The 25,303-nt window shown below is 60.4% G+C and overlaps 1 protein-coding gene across 1 annotated transcript; it reads right to left on the bottom strand.

Annotated features, from left to right (window-relative positions):
* Positions 1-5: 5 nt before the first annotated feature.
* Positions 6-24,881, bottom strand: LOC134175933 (microtubule-associated serine/threonine-protein kinase 1-like; the record flags this gene model as incomplete). The annotated part of the gene is made up of 15 exons (XM_062642385.1): positions 24,834-24,881; positions 23,106-23,194; positions 21,317-21,389; positions 19,537-19,615; positions 17,292-17,425; positions 16,023-16,098; positions 14,457-14,663; positions 12,919-13,020; positions 8,844-8,973; positions 6,969-7,036; positions 6,804-6,886; positions 5,442-5,650; positions 1,740-1,878; positions 241-373; positions 6-161 (listed from the first exon to the last, which is right to left on the bottom strand). Coding segments are annotated over exons 1-15 (1,698 nt in total), but the record flags the coding sequence as incomplete, so codon positions are not given.
* Between the last annotated feature and the right edge of the window lie 422 nt (positions 24,882-25,303).

The following is a 25,303-nucleotide window of genomic DNA, read 5'->3' as shown; positions in this document are numbered from 1 at the left end:
ATAACCTGCCCGAAGAGCTCCTCGGGGGTGTCCCCAAAGAAGGGCACGCACCCCACCAGGAACTCATAGAGGACGATGCCCATCGCCCACCAGTCCACGGGCTTCCCATAGCCCTGCCGCAGGATCACCTCGGGGGCGATGTACTCGGGGGTCCCGCACACCTATGGGGCAGGAAGTGGGGGGGTTTGGTGGTACCCATGGTACCCCCCCCCTCCATCCCAATCCCATCCCAATCCCTACCTGCTTGTCCCGGAATTCCCGAGCATCCTTTTCCATGTGGCCCTCGTAGAGGTTGGTGGTGAGGCTCATGAGCCCCATCTTGGAGAGCCCGAAGTCCGTGAGCTTCACATGGCCCAAGGAGGTGATGAGGAGGCTGCGGGTGGGACCCATAGATCAAGGGGGGGGGGACCCACACATTGGGGTGGGACCCATAGATCAAGGGGGGGGGACCCACACATTGGGGTGGGATCCATGCATTGGGGTGGGACCCATGGCTCTGGGGAGGGGGGACCCACACATTGGGGTGAGATCCACACATTGGGGTGGGACCCATAGTTCAGGGGGAGGACCCACACATTGGGGTGGGAAACACGGCTCGGAGGGGGGACCCACACATTGGGGTGGGAAACACACATTGGGGTGGGACCCATGGTTCAGGGGGAGGACCCACACATTGGGGTGGGATCCATGCATTGGGGTGGGAAACACACATTGGGGTGGGACCCATGGCTCAGGGAGGGGGGGGGATGGACCCATGGCTTCGGGGGGGGGATCCACACATTGGGGTGGGATCCATGCATGGGGTGGGATCCATGCATTGGGGTGGGACCCACACATTGGGGTGGGGGATCCACTCATTGGGGTGGGACCCATGCATTGGGGTGGGACCCACAGATGGGGATGGGACCCATACATAGGGGTGGGACCCACACATTGGGATGGGACCCACGCATGGGGATGGGACCCATACATCCCATACATAGGGACGGGACCCACATGTTGGGATGGGACCCATGCATTGGGGTGAGACCCACACATAAGGATGGGACCCACTCATGGGGATGGGACCCACACGTTGGGACGGGACCCATACATAGGGATGGGAACCACACATTGGGATGTGACCCATGCATGGGGGTGGGACCCACACATGGGGATGGGACCCACACATGGGGATGGGACCCACACATGGGGATGGGACCCACACATGGGGATGGGACCCACACATGGGGATGGGACCCACACATGGGGATGGGACCCACACATCAGGATGGGACCCACAGATGGGGATGGGACCCACACATGGGGATGGGACCCACACATGGAGATGGGACCCACACATGGGGATGGGACCCACACATAAGGATGGGACCCACACATGGGGATGGGACCCACGCATGGGGATGGGACCCACACATTGGGATGGGACCCACACATTGGGATGTGACCCATGCATGGGGGTGGGACCCACACATCAGGATGGGACCCACTCATGGGGATGGGACCCACGCATGGGGATGGAACCCATACATAGGGACGGGAACCACATATTGGGATGTGACCCATGCATGGGGGTGGGACCCACACATGGGGATGGGACCCACACATGGGGATGGGACCCACACATGGGGATGGGACCCACAGATGGGGATGGGACCCACAGATGGGGACGGGACCCACACATGGGGATGGGACCCACAGATGGGGACGGGCCCCCCCCCTGCCGGCTCCGGACCCACTTGTCGGGCTTGAGGTCGCGGTGGACGATGCCGTAGTTGTGCAGGTACTCGAGGGCCAGCACGGTCTCGGCGAAGTAAAGCCGGGCCAGCTCCAGCGGCAGCGCCCCGATGTGCTTCAGCAGCGTGGCACAGTCCCCGCCTGGGGGGGGGCACGACATGGGGGGGTGTCATGATATGGAGGGGGGTGTCACGATATGGGGGGGGGGGTGTCACGATATGGGGGGGTGTCACGATATGGGAGGGGGGGGTGTCACGATATGGGGCGATGCCACGATATGGGGGGTGTGTCACGATATGGGGGGGTGGGGTGGGGTGTGGTGTCACGATATGGGGGTGTCATTATATGGGGGGGTGTGGTGTCATGATTTGGGAGGATGCCACGATATGGGAGGGGTGTCACGATATGGGGGTGTCACGATATGGGGATGTCATGATATGGGGGGTGGTGTCACGACATGGGGGGGTGTCACATATGGGGGTGTCACGACACAGGGGGGTGGGGTGTGGTGTCACGATTTGGGAGGATGCCATGATATGGGGGTGTGGCATCATATGGAGGGTGTGTCACGACATGGGGGGGGGGTGTCACTATTTGGGGGGATGCCACGATATAGGGGGTGTGTCACGACATGGGGGGGTGTCACGATATGGAGGGTGTGTCACAATAGGGGGGTGTGTCACGATATGGGGGGTGTGTCACGATATGGGGGTGTGTCACGACATGGGAGGGGGGGTTGTCACGATTTGGGGGGATGCCACGATATAGGGGGTGTGTCACGACATGGGGGGTGTCATGATATGGGGGTGTGGTGTCATGATTTGGGGGGATGCCACAATATGGGGGTGTGTCACGATATGGAGGGGGTGTCACGATATGGGGGTGTCACAATACGGGGGGGTGTGGGGTGTGGTGTCACGATTTGGGGGGATGCCACGATATGGGGGGTGTGTCACGATATGGGGGTGTGTGTCACGATATGGGGGTGTCACAATATGGGGGGGTGTCACGATATGGAGGGGGTGTCACGATATGGGGGGGTGTCACAATATGGAGGGTGTGTCACGACATGGGGGGGTGTCACGATTTGGGGGGATGCCACGATATAGGGGGTGTGTCACAACATGGGGGGGGTGTCACGATATGGAGGGTGTGTCATGATATGGGGGGTGGGTCATGATATGGGGGTGTGTCACGATATGGGGGTGTGTCACGACATGGGGGGTGTCATGATATGGGGGTGTGGTGTCATGATTTGGGGGGATGCCACGATATGGGGGGTGTGTCACGACATGGGGGGGGTCACAATATGGGGTGTGTGTCACTATATCGGGGTGTCATGATAGGGGGGATGTCACAATATGGGGGTTGTGTGCGGGTGTGGTGTCACAATATGAGGGGATGCCACAATATGGGGGGTGTGTCACGACATGGTGGGGGGGTCACGATATCGGGGGTGTCACAATATGGGGGGGGTGTGTCACGATATCGGGGTGTCATGATATGAGGGTGTCACGATATGGGGGGTGTCACTATATGGGGGTTTTGTGGGGGTGTGGTGTCACAATATGGGGGGGATGTCATGATGTGGGGGTGTGTCACAACATGGGGGTGTGTCACGATATCGGGGGGTGTCACGATATGGAGGGTGTGGGGGGTGGTGGTGTCGCGATTTGGTGGGGATGCTACGATATGGCCGACCCGGTCGCGACGTGGATGGGTCTGTCGTGACATGAACCACCCCACTGTGACATGAATCACCCCATTGTGACATGAACTGCCCTGCTGTGACATAAACCACTCTGTACCATGATAGCTGGACCCGTATCGCGATATCCAGACCAGTATCATGATACCCAGCCCCCATATCACCTAATATTGCGTTACCCAGCCGTATATCATGATGCCCTGGCCCCATATCACCACGTATCGTGATACCCATCCCAGTATCATGATACCCTGGCCACATACCACCTAATATCACTACACCCACCCCACTATCGTGATACTTCGGCCCCATAACACTTGCTATCATGACAGGCATCCCAGTCTCATGATACCCTGGCCCTGCATCACCTAATATTGTGATACCATCCCAGTATCGCAATACCCATCCCAGTATCACGATACCCTGGCCACATGCCACCTAATGTCACGACACCCACCCCACTATCGTGACACTTCGGCCTCATATCACCTGCTATCATGACAGGCATCCCAGTCTCATGATACCCTGGCCCCACATCATCTAATATCGTGATACCATCCCAGTATCGCAATACTCATCCCTGTATCGCAATACCCATCCCAGTATTGCAATACCCATCCCAGTATCACGATACCCATCCCAGTATCGCGATACCCATCCCAGTATTGCAATACCCATCCCAGTATCACGATACTCTGGCCACATACCACCTAATATCACGACACCCACCCCACTATCGAGATACTTCGGCCCCATATCACCTAATATCATGACAGGCATCCCAATCTCACGCCACCCTGGCTCCACATCACCTAATATCGCGATGCCCATCCCAGTATCTCAATACCCATCCCAGTATCGCGATACCCATCCCAGTATTGCAATACCCATCCCAGTATTGCAATACCCATCCCAGTATCACGATACTCTGGCCACATACCACCTAATATCACGACACCCACCCCACTATCGTGACACTTCGGCCCCATATCACCTGCTATCATGACAGGCATCCCAATCTCACACCACCCTGGCTCCACATCACCTAATATCGCGATGCCCATCCCAGTATCGCGATACCCATCCCAGTATCGCGATACCCATCCCAGTATTGCAATACCCATCCCAGTATCGCGATACCCTGGCCACATACCACCTAATATCACGACACCCACCCCACTATCGAGATACTTCGGCCCCATATCACCTAATATCATGACAGGCATCCCAGTCACATGATACCCTGGCCCCACATCATCTAATATTGTGATACCATCCCTGTATTGCAATACCCATCCCAGTATTGCAATACCCATCCCAGTATCGCGATACCCTGGCCACATACCACCTAATATCACGACACCCACCCCACTATCGTGACACTTCGGCCCCATATCACCTGCTATCATGACAGGCATCCCAATCTCATGCCACCCTGGCTCCGCATCACCTAATATCGCGACACCCAGCCCAGTACAGCGATTAACCGGGCCCCGCATCACCTCATATCGCGACACCCATCCCAGTCTCACGCCACCCTGGCCCCGTATCACCTAATATCGCGACACCCATCCCAGTCTGGCCCACATCACCTCATATCGCGACACCCATCCCAATCTCACGCCACCCTGGCCCCGTATCACCTAATATCGCGACACCCATCCCAGTCTCACGCCACCCTGGCCCCGCATCACCTAATATCGCGACACCCATCCCAGTACGGCGATTAACCGGGCCCCGCATCACCTCATATCGCGACACCCATCCCAGTCTCACGCCACCCTGGCCCCGCATCACCTAATATCGCGACACCCAGCCCAGTACGGCGATTAACCGGGCCCCACATCACCTCATATCGCAACACCCATCCCAGTCTCACACCACCCTGGCTCCGCATCACCTAATATCGCGACACCCATCCCAGTCTCACGCCACCCCGACCTCGCATCACCCGCTATCGCGCTATATCGCGACATACACCCCCCCCGCCACGCACCTTCCACGTACTCCATGACCATGCAGAGGTGGCGGCGGGTCTGGAAGGAGCAGAAGAGGCTGACGACGAAGGGGTTCTCGGCGAAGGTGAGGATGTCGCGCTCCACGAAGGCCTGCTCCACCTGGTTGCGCAGGAGCAGGTTCTGCTTGTTGATCTTCTTCATGGCGAAGCGCTGCCGCGTGGCGCGGTGCCGCACCAGGTACACGGCCCTGCCGGGGCGAGCGGGACGTCAGCGGGGTGAGGGGACAGAGCCGGCCACAGCCCAATCCCTATTTGATCCCCCATCGCCACCCCCATCCCCATCCGCATGCTGAACCCCATCCCCATCCCATCCCCCACCCAATTCCCACCCCATCCCCATCCCATTCCCATCCCCAAACCCCATCCCCACCCCCATCCCCAACCCTATCCCGAACCCCATCCCCATCCCCATCCCATCCCCACCCCCATCCCCATTCCCCATCCCAATCTCCATTCCCCCATCCCCACCCCCACCCCCATCCCTATCCTCACCCCTATCCCCACCCCGACCCCCAAGCCCATCCCATCCCTTCCCCATCCCCATCTCCACCCCCATCCCGAACCCCATCCCCATCCCCCATCCCCATCCCTATCCTCACCCCCATCCCCATCCCCACCCCCCCCATCCCATCCCCACCCCCACCCCCATCCCATCCCCATCCCCATCCTCACCCCCACTCCCATCTCCACCCCCATCCCATCCCCACCATCCCATCCCCACCACCCCATCCCCATCCCCACCATCCCATCCCATCCCCACCATCCCATCCCCACCCCCACCACCCATCCCCCATCCCCATCCCCACCACCCCATCCCCATCCCACCCCCATCCCCCCCCATCCCCACCCATCCCCACCCCATCCCGACCCCATCCCACCCCCATCCCACCCCCATCCCCATCCCATCCCCACCCCCATCCCCCTCCCATCCCCATCCCATCCCCACCCCCATCCCACCCTCATCCCATCCCCACCCCCATCCCCATCCAGAACCCATCCTCACCCCTATCCCCACCCCCACCCCCAACCCCATCCCATCCCATCCCCATCCCCACTCCTATCTCCACCCCCATCCCATCCCCATCCCCACCCCCATCCCATCCCCATCCCCATCCCCCATCCCCCATCCCCATCCCCCATCCCATCCCCATCCCCCATCCCCACCCCCATCCCATCCCATCCCTCTCTATCCCACCCCATCCCACCCTATCCGACCCCACCCCATTACCCCCATCCCATCCCATCCCCATCCATCCCCACCCCCCCCACATGTTGTTAGCATGTTGCCGGACACAGGATCGTGCCCTCCCCCTCCCCCCGTGCCCCTCCCCCCCCACGCACCCATAGGCGCCGTTGCTGATGAGTTTGATGGTCTCGAAGTCGCCTTCCCCCGGGGGCTTCTTGGTGTGGGGGGGGGCCCGGCCCTGAGGGGGGGATGGGGGGATGAGGGGGGGGGTGGGGGGCTGGGGGTGGGGGGATGGGGACTCGCGTGGTGCTGGCACCCACCTCGGTGCCGTCATCGGGCTCCGGCGTGTGGGTGCCACTGCTGTCGCGCTCCTCGAGGTGGGTCATGTCTGGGGGACATGGGGGGCAGGGGTGTGGGGGGACATCATGGGGGTCAGGGGTGTGGGGGGACATCATGGGGGGCAGGGGTGTGGGGGGACATCATGGGGATCAGGGGTGTGGGGGACATGGGGGGACATCATGGGGGTCAGGGGTGTGGGGGACAGGGGTGTGGGGGGACATCATGGGGGGGTGTGGGGGGACAGGGGTGTGGGGGCATCATGGGGGTCATGTGGGGTCAGGGGTGTGGGGGACATCATGGGGGTCAGGGGTGTGTGGGGGGCATGGTGGGGGGACATCATGGGGGTCAGGGGTGTGGGGGGACATCATGGGGGGGGGACATCAGGGGTGTGGGGGACATCATGGGGGTCAGGGGTGTGGGGGACATCATGGGGGTCAGGGGTGTGTGGGGACATGGGGGTCATGGGTGTGGGGGGACATCATGGGGGTCAGGGGTGTGGGGGACATCATGGGGGTCATGGGGGTCATGGGGTGTGTGGGGGGACATCATGGGGGTGTGGGGGGACATGGGGGTGGGGTGGGGGGACATCATGGGGGGCAGGGGTGTGGGGGGACATGGGGGTCAGGGGTGGGGGGGGACATCATGGGGGTGTGTGGGGGACATCATGGGGGGCAGGGGTCAGGGGTGTGTGGGGGACATCATGGGGGGCAGGGGTGTGGGGGGACATCATGGGGGTGTGGGGGGACATCATGGGGGTCAGGGGTGTGGGGGGACATCATGGGGGTCAGGGGTGTGGGGGGGACATCATGGGGGTCAGGGGTGTGGGGGGACATCATGGGGGGGGTGTGGGGGGACAGGGGTGGGGTGTGGGGACATCATGGGGGTGTGGGGGACAGGGGGGGGCAGGGGTGTGGGGGACATCATGGGGTGTGGGGGACATGGGGGGCAGGGGGGACATCATGGGGGGCAGGGGTGTGGGGGACATCATGGGGGGCAGGGGTGTGGGGGGACATCATGGGGGTCAGGGGTGTGGGGGGACATCATGGGGGGCAGGGGTGTGGGGGGACATCATGGGGGGCAGGGGTGTGGGGGGACATCATGGGGGTCAGGGGTGTGGGGGACATCATGGGGGTCAGGGGTGTGGGGGACATCATGGGGGGCAGGGGTGTGGACATCATGGGGGGCAGGGGTGTGGGACATGGGGGACAGGGGTGCAGGGGTGGGGGGTCATGGGGGTCATGGGGGTCATGGGGGTCAGGGGTGTGGGGGGACATCATGGGGGTCATGGGTGTGGGGGGACATCATGGGGGGCAGGGGTGTGGGGGGACATCATGGGGGGCAGGGGTGTGGGGGGACATCATGGGGGTCAGGGGTGTGGGGGGACATCATGGGGGTCATGGGTGTGGGGGGACATGGGGGTCATGGGTGTGGGGGGACATCATGGGGGTCATGGGTGTGGGGGGACATGGGGGGCAGGGGTGTGGGGGACATCATGGGGGGCAGGGGTGTGGGGGGACATCATGGGGGTCATGGGTGTGGGGGACATCATGGGGGGCAGGGGTGTGGGGATACATGAGGTGTCATGTGTGTATTGGGACATGGGGTGTCACATGTATGGCGACATGGGTACCACGTGGTGGCATACAAGCAACCACACATGTGCAGGCACATGGGGCGTCATACATGTGCAGGGACACACGTGTGGGGACCCAGCTCATCCCACATCCATGGGGACACCCCACACCCCCCCCATACCCCCCATGTCCCACCCCCCCCCACCCAACGCATGTTAACCCCCCCGGAGGCACGCGCTAAGCGTGTGCTAAGCGTGTGCTAAGCGTGTGCTAAGCATGTACCGGGGAAGGGGTCCCGCGCCAGCCCCAGCTGCCCGATGATGTAACGGGGGATGTCGGCCTTGAGCCTCCCCTCGCGGGCCTGGCCCTCGGCAGCCGCCAGCAGCTGATAGAACTCGGCCGGGTCGAACTCCTGCGCCAACACGGCTCGTCATGCGTGTGCTCGGACACACGAACATGGCTCGTCATGTGTGTGAACGGACACACGAACACGGCTCGTCATGCGTGTGCTCGGACACACGAACATGGCTCGTCATGTGTGTGAACGGACACACGAACACGGCTCGTCACGCGTGTGCTCGGACACACGAACACGGCTCGTCATGCGTGTGCTCGGACACACGAACACGGCTCGTCACGTGTGTGAACGGACACACGAACATGGCTCGTCGTGTGTGAACGGACACACGAACATGGCTCGTCATGTGTGTGAACGGACACACGAACATGGCTCGTCATGTGTGTGAACGGACACACGAACATGGCTCGTCATGTGTGTGAACGGACACACGAACAGGGCTCGTCATGTGTGTGAACGGACACACGAACATGGCTCGTCACGTGTGTGCACGGACACATGAACACGGCTCGTCATGTGTGTGAACGGACACACGAACATGGCTCGTCACGCGTGTGCTCGGACACACGAACACGGCTCGTCATGTGTGTGAACGGACACACGAACATGGCTCGTCATGTGTGTGAACGGACACATGAACACGGCTCGTCATGTGTGTGAACGGACACACGAACACGGCTCGTCATGTGTGTGAACGGACACACGAACATGGCTCGTCACGCGTGTGAACGGACACACGAACATGGCTCGTCATGTGTGTGAACGGACACACGAACACGGCTCGTCATGTGTGTGCTCGGACACACGAACACGGCTCGTCACGCGTGTGAACGGACACACGAACACGGCTCGTCACGCGTGTGCTCGGACACACGAACACGGCTCGTCACGTGTGTGAACGGAGACATGAACACGGCTCGTCACGTGTGTGAACGGACACATGAACACGGCTCGTCACGTGTGTGAACGGACACATGAACACGGCACGTCATGCGTGTGAACGGACACACGAACACGGCTCGTCACGCGTGTGCTCGGACGCACGAACACGGCTCGTCATGCGTGTGAACGGACACACGAACATGGCTCGTCACGTGTGTGCACGGACACATGAACACGGCTCGTCACGCGTGTGAACGGACACACGAACATGGCTCGTCATGTGTGTGAACGGACACACGAACACGGCTCGTCATGCGTTTGCTCGGACACACGAACACGGCTCGTCATGTGTGTGAACGGACACACGAACACGGCTCGTCATGTGTGTGAACGGACACACGAACATGGCTCGTCACGCGTGTGAACGGACACACGAACATGGCTCGTCATGTGTGTGAACGGACACACGAACACGGCTCGTCATGTGTGTGCTCGGACACACGAACACGGCTCGTCACGCGTGTGAACGGACACACGAACACGGCTCGTCACGCGTGTGCTCGGACACACGAACACGGCTCGTCACGTGTGTGAACGGAGACATGAACACGGCTCGTCACGTGTGTGAACGGACACATGAACACGGCTCGTCACGTGTGTGAACGGACACATGAACACGGCACGTCATGCGTGTGAACGGACACACGAACACGGCTCGTCACGCGTGTGCTCGGACGCACGAACACGGCTCGTCATGCGTGTGAACGGACACACGAACATGGCTCGTCACGTGTGTGCACGGACACATGAACACGGCTCGTCACGCGTGTGAACGGACACACGAACATGGCTCGTCATGTGTGTGAACGGACACACGAACATGGCTCGTCATGTGTGTGAACGGACACACGAACATGGCTCGTCATGCGTGTGAACGGACACACGAACATGGCTCGTCATGCGTGTGAACGGACACACGAACACGGCTCGTCAGGCGTGTGAACGGACACACGAACACGGCTCGTCATGCGTGTGAACGGACACACGAACACGGCTCGTCATGTGTGTGAACGGACACACGAACACGGCTCGTCATGTGAGTGCTCGGACACACGAACACGGCTCGTCATGCGTGTGAACGGACACACGAACACGGCTCGTCATGTGTGTGAACGGACACACGAACACGGCTCGTCACGCGTGTGAACGGACACACGAACACGGCTCGTCATGCGTGTGAACGGACACACGAACACGGCTCGTCATGTGTGTGAACGGACACACGAACATGGCTCGTCATGCGTGTGAACGGACACATGAACATGGCTCGTCATGCGTGTGAACGGAATCACGAACATGGCTCGTCACGCGTGTGCTCGGACACACGAACATGGCTCGTCATGCGTGTGCTCAGACACACGAACATGGCTCGTCATGTGTGTGAACGGACACACGAACACGGCTCGTCACGCGTGTGAACGGACACACGAACACGGCTCGTCACGCGTGTGAACGGACACACGAACACGGCTCGTCACGCGTGTGAACGGACACACGAACACGGCTTGTCATGCGTGTGAACGGACACACGAACATGGCTCGTCATGCGTGTGAACGGACACACGAACACGGCTCGTCATGTGTGTGCTCGGACACACAAACACGGCTCGTCACGCGTGTGAACGGATACACGAACACGGCTCGTCACGCGTGTGAACGGACACACGAACACGGCTCGTCATGCGTGTGAACGGACACACGAACACGGCTCGTCACGTGTGTGAACGGACACACGAACACGGCTCGTCATGTGTGTGAACGGACACACGAACACGGCTCGTCATGCGTGTGCTCGGACACACGAACACGGCTTGTCATGTGTGTGCTCGGACACACGAACACGGCTCGTCACGCGTGTGCTCGGACACACGAACACGGCTCGTCATGCGTGTGCTCGGACACACGAACACGGCTCGTCATGCATGTCAACGGACACACGAACACGGCTCGTCATGCGTGTGCTCGGACACACGAACACGGCTCGTCATGCGTGTCAACGGACACACGAACATGGCTCGTCATGCGTGTGAACGGACACACGAACATGGCTTGTCATCCGTGTGAACGGACACACGAACACGGCTCGTCAGGCGTGTGAACGGACACACGAACACGGCTCGTCACGCGTGTGAACGGACACACGAACATGGCTCGTCACGCGTGGGTTGGACAGACGCTCATGCTTTGTCATGCATGTGAACGGACACACGCACACGCCTCATCACACGTGGGCCGGACACACGCACACGCCTTGTCATGTGTGTGCTTGGACACACAAACATGCCTCGTCACGCGTGGGTTGGACACATGCACACACCTTGTCATGCATGTGGGGATGGGGATGGGATGGGGTGGGGATGGGGATGGGGATGAAGATGAAGATGGGGATGGGGATGGGGATGGGGATGGGGATGAGGATGAGGATGAGGATGAGGATGAGGATGAGGATGAGGATGAGGATGAGGATGAGGATGGGGGGGGGATGGGATGGGGATGGGGATGGGGATGGGGATGGTATGGGGTGGGATGGGGTGGGATGGGATGGGGATGAAGATGAAGGTGGGGATGGGGATGGGGTGGGATGGGGATGGGATGGGAATGGGATGGGGATGAGGATGGGAATGGGAATGGGGATGAGGATGGGGATGGAGATGGGGATGAAGATGAGGATGGGGATGGGATAAGGATGGGGATGGAGATGGGGATGAGGATGTAATAGGGATGAAGATGAAGATAGGGATGGGGATGGGGATGAGGATGGGGTGGGGATGGGGTGGGAATGGGGTGGGGATGGGGTGGGAATGGGATGGGAATGGAATGGGATTGGGAATGGGGTGGGGATGGGATGGGGATGGGGATTGGGATGGGGATGAAGATGAAGATAGGGATGGGATGGGGATGGGGTGGGGATGGGATGGGGATGGGGATGGGATGGGGATGGGATGGGGATGAGGATGTAATAGGGATGAAGATGAAGATAGGGATGGGGATGGGGATGAGGATGGGGTGGGGATGGGATGGGGATGGGGATGGGGATGGGGGTCCCGGGGGTCTCACCAGGCACTCGAGCAGCCGCGCAGGGCGGGAGATGATGATGAGGAGCTTCTTCACCAGTTGGGTGATGAAGGCCACCTCCTCCGACTCGGAGCGCTCGTAGGCCTGGGGGGCACACAGGACAATGGGGGGTCAGGGGAGTGCGGGGGGATGGTGGGGGGGGTCCCATGGGGTGCCTGGTGGGGGTGCTGGTGTCTCCCCGTTAGGTGTTGAGGGTGCCATTGGGACTAATTGGGGGTTGGTTGGTCCCTGCTAGGTCCCGTTGGGCCCCGCTGGGTGCCATCGGGTCCTGCTGAGCCCCATTTGGTGCCGTTGGGCCCCATTGAGTCCCGTTGGGTCCCACTGGGTGCCGTTGAGTCCCATTGGGTCCTATTGAGTTCCATTGGGTCCCATTGAGTCCCATTGGGTCCTACTAAGTCCCATTGGGTGCCATTGGGTCCTATTGAGTCCCATTGGGTCCCACTGAGTCCCATTGGGTCCTACTGAGTCCCGTTGGGTGCCATTGGGTCCCATTGGGTCCTACTGAGTCCCGTTGGGTGCCATTGGGTCCCATTGAGTCCCGTTGGGTCCCACTGGCTGCCATTGAGTCCCATTGGGTCCCATTGAGTCCCATTGGGTCCTATTGAGTCCCGTTGGGTGCCATTGGGTCCCATTGAGTCCTTCTGAGTCCTGTTGGGTCCCATTGGTTCCCACTGAGTCCCCTTGGGTCCCATTGAGTCCCTCTGAATCCCATTGGGTCCCATTGAGTCCAACTGCATGCTATTGAGTCCATTGGGCCCCACTGGGTCCTGTTGAGTCCCGTTGGGTCCCATTGAGTCCCATTGGGTCCCTCTGAGTCACGTTGGGTCCCGTTGGTTCCCATTGAGTTCCGTTGGGCCCAACTGGGTCCCATTGGGTCCTGTTTAGGCCCGTTGGGTCCTATTGAGTCCTGTTGGGTGCCATTGGGTCCCATTGAGTCCCTTTGAGTCCCGTTGGGTCCCGTTGGTTCCCATTGAGTCCCGTTGGGTCCCATTGGGTCCCATTGAGTCCCATTGAATCCCACTGGGTTCCATTGGGTCCCATTGAGTCCCGTTGAATCCCATTGAGTCCTGTTGAATCCCATTGAGTCCCGTTGAATCCCATTGGGTCCCATTGAGTCCCCTTGAATCCCATTGGGTCCCATTGAGTCCCGTTGAATCCCATTGGGTCCCACTGGGTCCCACTGAGTCCCCTTGAATCCCATTGGGTCCCACTGAGTCTCCTTGAATCCTATTGAGTCCCATTGAATCCCATTGAATCCCATTGAGTCCCATTGAATCCCATTGAATCCCATTGCCTCCCATTGAATCCCATTGAATCCCATTGGGTCCCATTGAGTCCCGTTGAATCCCATTGGGTCCCATTGAGTCCCGTTGAATCCCATTGGGTCCCATTGAGTCCCGTTGAATCCCATTGGGTCCCATTGAGTCCCGTTGAATCCCATTGGGTCCCATTAGATCCCATTGAGTCCCCTCGAATCCCATTGGGTCCCACCGAGTCCCCTCGAATCCCATTGCGCTCACGTCCTGCAGCAGCCGCTCCATGTTCTCCTGCAGCTCGTAGAAGTAGCCGGCGGTGATGAGGCCGTGGCGGGCCTTGGCCAAGCAGTCGCGCGCCAGCTCCACCAGCTGGTGCTGGATGAAGCTGAGGGCGCCGTCGGCCAATGGCGTCCCCCCGGGGCCGCAGCCGCGCACGAACTCCTCCAACCGCTCCTCCATCTGCGCCGTGGCCTGCGGGACCCACGGCAGACCCCTTGAGACCCATGGGGTGCCACTGAGGTCCCTTGGGTGCCATTGAGACCCATTGGGTGCCATTGAGTCCCATTGGGTGCCATTGAGTCCCATTGGGTCCCATTGAGTCCCATTGGGCGTCATTGAGTCCCATTGGATCCCATTGAGCTCCCTTGGGTCTCATTGAGTTCCCTCAGGTCCCATTGAGTTCCCTCAGGTCCCATTGAGTCCCATTGGGTCCCATTGAGTCCCATTGGGTCCCATTGAGTCCCATTGTGTCCCATTGAGTTCCCTCAGGTCCCATTGAGTCCCATTGGGTCCCATTGAGCTCCCTTGGGTCCCATTGGGCCCCCTTGAGTCCCATGGGGTGCCACTGAGGTCCCTTGGGTGCCACTGAGTCCCATTGGGTGCCATTGAGTCCCATTGGGTCCCATTGAGTCCCACTGGGTGCCATTGAGTTCCCTTGGGTCCCATTGGGTGCCATTGAGTTCCCTCAGGTCCCATTGAGGCCCACTGGGTCCCATTGAGTCCCATTGGGTGCAATTGAGTTGCCTCAGGTCCCATTGAGTCCCATTGGGTGCCATTGAGTCCCATTGGGCCCCATTGAGTCCCGTTGGTTCCCATTGAGTCCCATTGGGTGCCATTGAGTCCCATTGGGCGCCATTGAGTCCCATTGGGCCCCATTGAGTCCCATTGGGTGCCACTGAGGTCCCTTGGGTGCCATTGAGTCCCATTGGGTGCCATTGAGTTCCCTTGGGTCCCATTGGGTGCCATTGAGTTCCCTCAGGTCCCATTGAGTCCCATTGGGTGCCGTTGAGTTCCCTCAGGTCCCATTGAGTCCCACTGGGTGCCATTGGGCCCCATTGAGTCCCATTGGGTGCTATTGAGTTCCCTTGGGTCCCATTGAGTTCCCTCAGGTCCCATTGAGTCCCATTGGGTCCCATTGAGTCCCATTGGGTGCCATTGAGTTCCCTCAGGTCCCATTGAGTCCCATTGGGTGCCATTGAGTTCCCTTGGGTCCCATTAAATCCCATTGGGTCCCATTGAGTTCCCTGAGATCCCATTGAGTTCCCTTGGGTCCCATTGAGTCCCATTGGGTGTCATTGAGTCCCACTGGGTGCCATTGAGTCCCATTGGGTCCCATTGAGTCCCATTGGGTGCCATTGAGTTCCCTTGGGTCCCATTAAATCCCATTGGGTCCCATTGAGTTCCCTTGGGTCCCATTGAGTTCCCTTGGGTCCCATTGAGTTCCCTTGGGTCCCATTGATCCCACAACCTCCTCCCGTGCCCCATAGCTCCCCACCACCACCCCATAACCTCCTCCAGTGCCCCATAGACACCCCCCCCCCCAGACCCCACCTTGGGGAATCGCTCCTTGTAGACGTGGTTCATCATCACGATCTCATTGTCATGGGACGAGGGAGAGCGGCCAGGGCTGTGGGGCACACATGGGGCACACAGCGGTGGCACCCATGGGACCCACAGTGCCCCTGCGGTGGCCCCATTGACTCCGCATGGGTGCCCCATGCCCCTCCTGTGTCCCACCCCACACTGTACCCCCCGCCCCCCAGCATTCCCCAATGGTGACCCCCAACCCCTGCTCACCCCACAGCGCTCCCGATGCTCTTTAGGACCCCATTCCCCAATGGTGACCCCCAACCCCTGCTCACCCCACAGCGCTCCCGATGCTCTTTAGGACCCCATTCCCCAATGGTGACCCCCAACCCCTTGCTCACCCCACAGCGCTCGTTCCCCCACAGATGCTCTTTAGGACCCCATTCCCCAATGGTGACCCCCAACCCCTGCTCACCCCACAGCGCTCCCGATGCTCTTTAGGACCCCATTCCCCAATGGTGACCCCCAACCCCTGCTCACCCCACAGCGCTCCCGATGCTCTTTAGGACCCCATTCCCCAATGGTGACCCCCAACCCCTGCTCACCCCACAGCGCTCCCGATGCTCTTCAGGACCCCATTCCCCAATGGTGACCCCCAACCCCTGCTCACCCCACAGCGCTCCCGATGCTCTCTAGGACCCCATTCCCCAATGGTGACCCCCAACCCCTGCTCACCCCACAGCGCTCCCGATGCTCTTTAGGACCCCATTCCCCAATGGTGACCCCCAACCCCTGCTCACCCCACAGCGCTCCCGATGCTCCTTAGGACCCCATTCCCCAATGGTGACCCCCAACCCCTGCTCACCCCACAGCGCTCCCGATGCTCTTTAGGACCCCATTCCCCAACGGTGACCCCCAACCCCTGCTCACCCCACAGCGCTCCCGATGCTCTTTAGGACCCCATTCCCCAATGGTGACCCCCAACCCCTTGCTCACCCCACAGCGCTCCCGATGCTCTTTAGGACCCCATTCCCCAATGGTCCCCAATGGTGACCCCCAACCCTTGCTCACCCCACAGCGCTCCCGATGCTCTTTAGGACCCCATTCCCCAATGGTGACCCCCAACCATTGCTCACCCCACAGCGCTCCCGATGCTCTTTAGGACCCCATTCCCCAATGGTGACCCCCAACCCTTGCTCACCCCACAGCGCTCCCGATGCTTTCTAGGACCCCATTCCCCAATGGTGACCCCCAACCCCTTGCTCACCCCATAGCCCCCCCATCGCCCCCCACCTGAGGCTGCGGGAGCGGGGCCGTGGGGCCGGGCCCCCCTCGTCCTCGGCCAGGCTCTGGGAGCTGCCGAAGTGGCGCGAGAGGAAACGCAGCTCCTCGGGCGTGGGTTGCGCCGGGAGCTGGTGCAGCCGCTCCTGCGACGAGCACGAGGACTGCGCGCCCGCGTCACCGCCCGCCCCATAGGCACCCATAGAGACCCATAGAGACACATAGAGACCCATAGGGACCCATAGAGACCCATAGAGACCCATAGAGACACATAGAGACACATAGAGACACATAGAGACCCATAGAGACACATAGAGACCCATAGAGACACATAGAGACCCATAGAGACCCATAGGGACATAGAGACACATAGAGACCCATAGAGACACATAGAGACCCATAGAGACCCATAGAGACCCATAGAGACACATAGGGACACATAGAGACACATAGAGACACATAGAGACACATAGAGACACATAGAGACACATAGAGACACATAGAGACCCATAGAGACCCATAGGGACACATAGAGACACATAGAGACCCCATAGAGACCCATAGAGACACATAGGGACCATAGGGACCCATAGAGACCCATAGAGACCCATAGAGACCCATAGAGACCCATAGAGACCCATAGAGACACATAGAGACCCATAGAGACACATAGGGACACATAGAGACACATAGGGACACATAGAGACACATAGAGACACATAGGGACACATAGAGACACATAGGGACACATAGAGACCCCCCAGCGCCCCATAGAGACCCATAGAGACCCCATAGAGACCCCCCAGTGCCCCATAGAGACCCATAGAGACCCCATAGAGACCTATAGCGCCCCATAGAGACCCCATAGAGACTCATAGAGACCCCCAGCGCCCCATAGAGACACATAGAGACCCCATAGAAACCCACAGCGCCCCATAGAGACCCCCCAGCGCCCCATAGAGACCCATAGAGACCCCATAGAGACCCACAGAGCCCCATAGAGACCCACAGAGCCCCCATAGAGACCCACCAACGCCCCATAGAGACCCATAGAGACCCCATAGAGACCCACCAGCGCCCCATAGAGACCCATAGAGACCCCATAGAGACCCCCCAGCGCCCCATAGAGACCCATAGAGACCCCATAGAGACCCCACAGCACCCCATAGAGACCCCATAGAGACACCACAGCGCCCCATAGAGACCCATAGAGACCCCATAGAGACCCCCAGCGCCCCATAGAGACCCCCCAGTGCCCCATAGAGACCCCATAGAGACCTGCCAGCGCCCCATAGAGACCCATAGAGACCCCATAGAGACGCCCCAGCGCCCCATAGAGACCCATAGAGACCCCATAGAGACCCACAGAGCCCCATAGAGACCCACAGAGCCCCCATAGAGACCCGCCAGCGCCCCACAGACGCATAGAGACCCCATAGAGACCCATAGCGCCCCATAGAGACCCCACAGCGCCCCATAGAGACCTCATAGAGACTCACAGCGCCCCATAGAGACCCATAGAGACCCATAAGGACCCGTACAGCCCCATAGGGACCCACAGCGCCCCATAGGGACCTATAGAGACCCACAGCGCCCCATAGAGACCCCCCAGCGCTCCATAGAGACCCATAGAGACCCCATAGAGATCCACAGCGCCCCATAGAGAACCATAGAGACCCCATAGAAACCCACAGTGCCCCATAGAGACCCCCCAGCGCCCCATACAGACCCCATAGAGATGCCCCAGTGCCACACAGAGACCCATAGAGACCCCATAGAGACCCCACAGCGCCCCATAGAGACCTCATAGAGACTCACAGCGCCCCATAGAGACCCATAGAGACCCCATAGAGAACCATAGAGACCCCATAGAGACCCATAGAGACCCCATAGAAACCCACAGCGCCCCATAGAGACCCCCCAGCGCTCCATAGAGACCCAGAGCCCCATAGAGACCCCATAGAGACCCCATAGAGACCCCCCAGCGCCCCATAGAGACCCATAGAGACACATAGAGACACATAGAGACCCCCAGCGCCCCATAGAGACGCATAGAGACCCCATAGAGACCCCATAGAGACCCCACAGCGCCCCATAGAGACCCATAGCGCCCCATAGAGACCCCATAGCGCCCCATAGAGACCCATAGCGCCCCATAGAGACCCGCCAGCGCCCCACAGATGCATAGAGACCCCATAGAGACCCATAGAGACCCCATAGAGACCCCCAGCGCCCCATAGAGACCCCCTAGACTCACCGAGACGGTGGAGCTGGGGGTGTTGGTGCCATACCCGGAGGAGGGCAGGGAGGCCAGAGACCAGCGGCGCCCATCGGCACTGGGGGGGCAGGGGGGGGATTTTGGGGGTGCCCCCAAGGTTTTACATCCCCCCCCCCCCCCGGGTATCAGGGTCCCCCCCATTGATTTCATCCCCTCCCCATTGATTTCATCCCCTCCCCATTGATTTCATCCCCTCCCCATTGATCTCATCCCCTCCCCATTGATCTCAGCCCCTATTGATCTCATCCCCTCCCCATTGATCTCACCCCCATTGATCTCACCCCCCCATTGATCTCATCCCCTCCCCATTGATCTCACCCCCATTGATCTCACCCCCCCATTGATCTCAGCCCCCCATTGATCTCACCCCCCCATTGATGTCAGCCCCCATTGATCTCAGCCCCCATTGATCTCAGCCCCCCCATTGATCTCACCCCCCATTGATCTCAGCCCCCCATTGATCTCACCCCCCCATTGATCTCACCCCCCCATTGATCTCAGCCCCCCATTGATCTCACCCCCCCATTGATCTCACCCCCCCATTGATCTCAGCCCCCCCATTGATCTCACCCCCCCATTGATCTCAGCCCCCCCCATAGATCTCATCCCCTCCCCATTGATCTCACCCCCCCCATTGATCTCACCCCCCCCATTGATCTCAGCCCCCATTGATCTCCCCCCCCATTGATCTCACCCCCCCCATTGATCTCAGCCCCCCCATTGATCTCATCCCCTCCCCATTGATCTCAGCCCCCATTGATCTCACCCTCCCCATTGATCTCAGCCCCTCCCCATTGATCTCAGCCCCCATTGATCTCACCCCCCATTGATCTCAGCCCCCCCCATTGATCTCCCCCCATTGATCTCATCCCCTCCCCATTGATCTCAGCCCCCCCATTGATCTCAGCCCCTCCCCATTGATCTCAGCCCCCCCATTGATCTCACCCCCCATTGATCTCCCCCCCATTGATCTCAGCCCCCCCATTGATCTCATCCCCCCATTGATCTCATCCCCTCCCCATTGATCTCAGCCCCCCCATTGATCTCACCCCCCATTGATCTCATCCCCCCATTGATCTCATCCCCTCCCCATTGATCTCCCCCCCATTGATCTCAGCCCCCCATTGATCTCACCCCCCCATTGATCTCACCCCCCCCATTGATCTCACCCCCCCATTGATCTCAGCCCCCCCATAGATCTCAGCCCCCCATTGATCTCATCTCCCCCCATTGATCTCACCCCCCCCATTGATCTCAGCCCCCCCATTGATTGATCCCCCATTGATCCCCTCCCCATTGATCTCAGCCCCCCCATTGATCTCAGCCCCCCCATTGATCTCACCCCCCCATTGATCTCACCCCCCCATTGATCTCAGCCCCCCCATTGATCTCATCCCCTCCCCATTGATCTCATCCCCTCCCCATTGATCTCAGCCCCCCCATTGGTCCCAGCCCCCCCCCATTGATCTCACCCCCCATTGATCTCACCCCCCCATTGATCTCACCCCCCTCATAGATCTCATCCCCTCCCCATTGATCTCACCCCCCATTGATCTCCTGCCCCATAGATCTCCCCCCCCCATAGATCTCACCCCCCCATTGATCTCCGCCCCCCCCATTGACCTCACCCCCATTGATCTCACCCCCCCATTGACCTCACCCCCCATTGATCTCACCCCCATTGACCTCACCCCCCATAGATCTCCCCCCCTCCCCCCCATAGATCTCCCCCCCCCCATAGATCTCACCCCCCCCTCACCGTCGGGAGGAGGCGAAGGAGAAGTGGGGGGCGCTGGGGGAGAAGTTTCGGGGGCTGTCCAGGGGGCTGCTCCCTGCGGGGGGAGGGGAAGGGGGCGGAGCTAGAGCGTGACGTCACCCCTGCCCTCCCAGACCCCGCCCACCCCAAGGCCCCGCCCACCGGAGGTGGGGGGGGGGGCTCTATGGGGGGGGATGGATGAGGGTTATTGGTGATTGGAGGGGGGGGGGGGGTTAACGTGGGGGGGTCCCCAAATTTACATGGGGGGGTTGGGGGTCTGAGGGGGGCAATGGGTCCATTGGGGGGGGGCTCATTGACTGGGGGGTGCCTCATGGAACCCTATGGGGGGCCCTATAGATCCCTGTGGGGGTCCCTATAGATCCCTATGGGTGGTCCCTATAGATCCCTATGGGGGTCCCTATAGATCCCTATAGATCCCTATGGGGGGTCCCTATGGATCCCTACGGGGGTCCCTATAGGTCCCTATGGGGGATCCCTATAGATCCCTATGGGGGTCCCTATGGATCCCTATGGGGGGTCCCTATAGATCCCTATGGGGGTCCCTATGGATCCCTATGGGGGGTCCCTATAGATCCCTATGGCGGTCCCTATGGATCCCTATGGGGGGTCCCTATAGATCCCTATGGGGGGTCCCTATAGATCTCTTTTGGGGGTCCCTATGGATCCCTATGGGGGTTCCTCTAGATCCCTATGTGGGTCCCTATGGATCCCTATGGGTGGTCCCTATGGATACCTATGGGGGGTCCCTATAGATCTCTTTTGGGGGTCCCTATAGATAACTATGGGGGTCCCTATGGATCCCTATGGGGGGTCCCTATAGATCCCTATGGGTCCCTATGGATCCCTATGACGTGTCCCTATAGATCCCTATGGGGGGTCCCTGTGGATCCCTATGCTGGGTCCCTATAGATCCCTATGTGTCCCTATAGATCCCTGTGGGGGTCCCTATAGATCCCTATAGGGTCCCTATGGATCCCTATGGGGGGTCCCTATAGATCCCTATGGGGGTCCCTGTGGATCCCTATGCTGGGTTCCTATAGATCCCTATGGGGGATCCCTATAGGTCCCTATGGGGGTTCCCTATGGATGCCTGTGGTGGTCCCTATGGATCCCTATGGGGGGTCCCTATAGATCCCTGTGGGGGTCCCTATAGATCCCTATGGGTGGTCCCTGTAGATCCCTATGGGTGGTCCCTATGGATCCCTATGGGGGTCCCTATAGATCCCTATGGGGGTCCCTATAGATCCCTATGGGTGGTCCCTGTAGATCCCTATGGGGGTTCCCTATGGATCCCTATGCTGGGTCCCTATAGATCCGTGTGGGGAGTCCCTATAGGTCCCTAAGGGGGTTCCCTATGGATGCCTGTGGGGGTCCCTATGGATCCCTGTGGGGGGCCCTATAGATCCCTATAGGGTCCCTATGGATCCCTATGGGGGGTCCCTATGGATCCCTATGGGGGGTCCCTATAGATCCCTGTGGGGGTCCCTATAGATCCCTATGGGGGGTCCCTATAGATCCCTGTGGGAGTCCCTATAGATCCCTATGGGGGTCCCTATAGAACCCTATGGGGGTCCCTATAGAACCCTATGGGGGTCCCTATAGAACCCTATGGGGGTCCCTATAGAACCCTATGGGGTCCCTATAGAACCCTATGGGGGTCCCTATAGAACCCTATGGGGTCGCTATGGATCCCTGTGTCTTTAAGGGCTCGAGGGGGGGGGGGGTGAGGACCCCGGGGGGGGGGAGGGGTCGGGGGGGGGAGGGGTCTCACCGATGTGCCCCGGTAGCGGCGAATGGGGGCGGGGCAGGGTGGGGGAGGTGCTCGTCAGGATCAGGCTCTTCCGGTTGCTCGTGCGGCAGCTGGGGGGGGGGAGGGGAGGTTATGGGGGGAGGGGGGGGGGGGGGGTCGGCATCCCCATAACCCCCCCCTCCCCCCAGCCCCCCCCCCCCATGTGTGGCATCACCCAAAGGGGGGGAAGCAGGAATGGAGGGACCTGGGGGGGGGGGAGGGGAATGGGGACCAGGATGGAGGAGGGGGAGGGGGGAGGATGAGGAGGGAGGGGGGATGAAGATGGGGAGGGGGGAGGATGAGGAGGGAGGGGGATGAAGATGGGGAAGGGGGAGGGGGGAGGATGAGGAGGGAGGGGGATGAAGATGGGGAGGGGGGAGGGGGGAGGATGAGGAGGGAGGGGGATGAAGATGGGGAGGGGGGAGGGGGGAGGATGAGGAGGGAGGGGGATGAAGATGGGGAGGGGGGAGGATGAGGAGGGAGGGGGATGAAGATGGGGAGGGGGGAGGATGAGGAGGGAGGGGGGAGGATGAAGATGGGGAGGGGGGAGGATGAGGAGGGAGGGGGGATGAAGATGGGGAGGGATGAAGGCCGAGGATGAGGAGGGAGGGGGTAGGGGTGGAGAAGGGCCAGGGGCTGAGGATGGGGATGGAGGAGGATGAGGATGGAGGAGGGATGAAGGCTGAGGACAGAGGGGGGATGGGGAGAGGGCTGGAGGGTGAGGATGGAAGGGGAATGAGGATGAGGATGGAGGGGGGGAGGGATGGAGAGGGAGGGAGGATGAGGAAGGAGAAGGAGGGATGGGGAAGGGATGAAGGCTGAGGATGAAGTAGGGATGGGGATGGAGAGAGGATGAGGATGGGGATGGGGATGGGGATGAAGCAGGGATAAGGATGGGGATGATGGGGATGGGGATGAGGATGGGGATGATGAGGATGAGGATGGGGATGGAGATGCAGCAGGGATGAGGATGAGGATGATGAGGATGGGGATGAGGATGAGGATGGGGATGGGGATGAAGCAGGGATGAGGATGAGGATGATGAGGATGAGGATGGGGATGAAGCAGGGATGGGGATGAGGATGATGAGGATGGGGATGGGGATGAGGATGGGGATGAAGCAGGGATGAAGATGGGGATGGGGATGAGGATGAGGATGGGGATGAAGCAGGGATGAGGATGAGGATGAAGCAGGGATGGGGATGGGGATGAAGCAGGGATGGGGATGAGGATGATGAGGATGGGGATGGGGATTAAGCAGGGATGAAGATGGGGATGGGGATGAGGATGGGGACGGGGATGAGGATGAAGCAGGGATGGGGGTGAGGATGGGGACAGGGACGAGGATGAAGCAGGGATGAGGATGGGGATGGGGATGAAGCAGGGATGGGGGTGAGGATGGGGACAGGGACGAGGATGAAGCAGGGATGAGGATGGGGATGGGGATGGGGATGGGGATGAAGCAGGGATGGGGGTGAGGATGGGGATGGGGATGGGGATGAGGATGAGGATGGGGATGAGGATGAAACAGGGATGAGGATGAGGATGGGGATGAGGATGGGGATGAAGCAGGGATGGGGATGGGGATGGGGATGAAGCAGGGATGAGGATGGGGATGAGGATGAAGCAGGGATGAGGATGAGGATGGGGATGAAGCAGGGATGGGGATGAGGATGATGAGGATGAGGACGGGGATGAGGACCTGGGTACCTCTTGCTGCGGCGGAACATGGCGCTGCCGGAGCGGGGGGGAGGGGGCGGTGGGGGGGGGGTGGGGGGGGTGCACCGGGGGGGTGGGGGGGGGGATGGGGGGGCTCCGGGGGGCTCCGGGGGGGGGGAGGGGGGGGATGTTCGGGGGCTCCGGGGCGGCGGCAGCTGGGGGGGGGGAGGGGGGAGGAGAGCGGCGGCTGCAAAGGGGAGGGGCCGGAGGCGGAGCCTGGGTGGGATCTGGGGGCAATGGGGGGTAATGGGGGGCTATAGGGGACAATGGGGGTCAATGGAGGACAATGGGGGTCAATGGGGGGCAATAGGGGGTATGGGTAGCAATGGGGGTCAATGGGGGACAATGGGGGGCAATGGGGGTCGATGGGGGGTAATGGGGCAATGGGGTAATGGGGGGTAATGGGGGTAATGGGGGGCAATAGGGGGGTAATGGGGGGCAATAGGGGGGTAATGGGGGGG

The sequence above is a fragment of the Pezoporus occidentalis genome, unplaced genomic scaffold, assembly GCF_034315485.1.
Source record: "Pezoporus occidentalis ecotype Australia unplaced genomic scaffold, CSIRO_AGI_Poc_V1 ctg703, whole genome shotgun sequence".
Classification (NCBI taxonomy): domain Eukaryota; kingdom Metazoa; phylum Chordata; class Aves; order Psittaciformes; family Psittacidae; genus Pezoporus; species Pezoporus occidentalis.
Note: the sequence above shows the minus strand (reverse complement) of the source record. Positions and strands in the feature narration are given on the sequence as shown.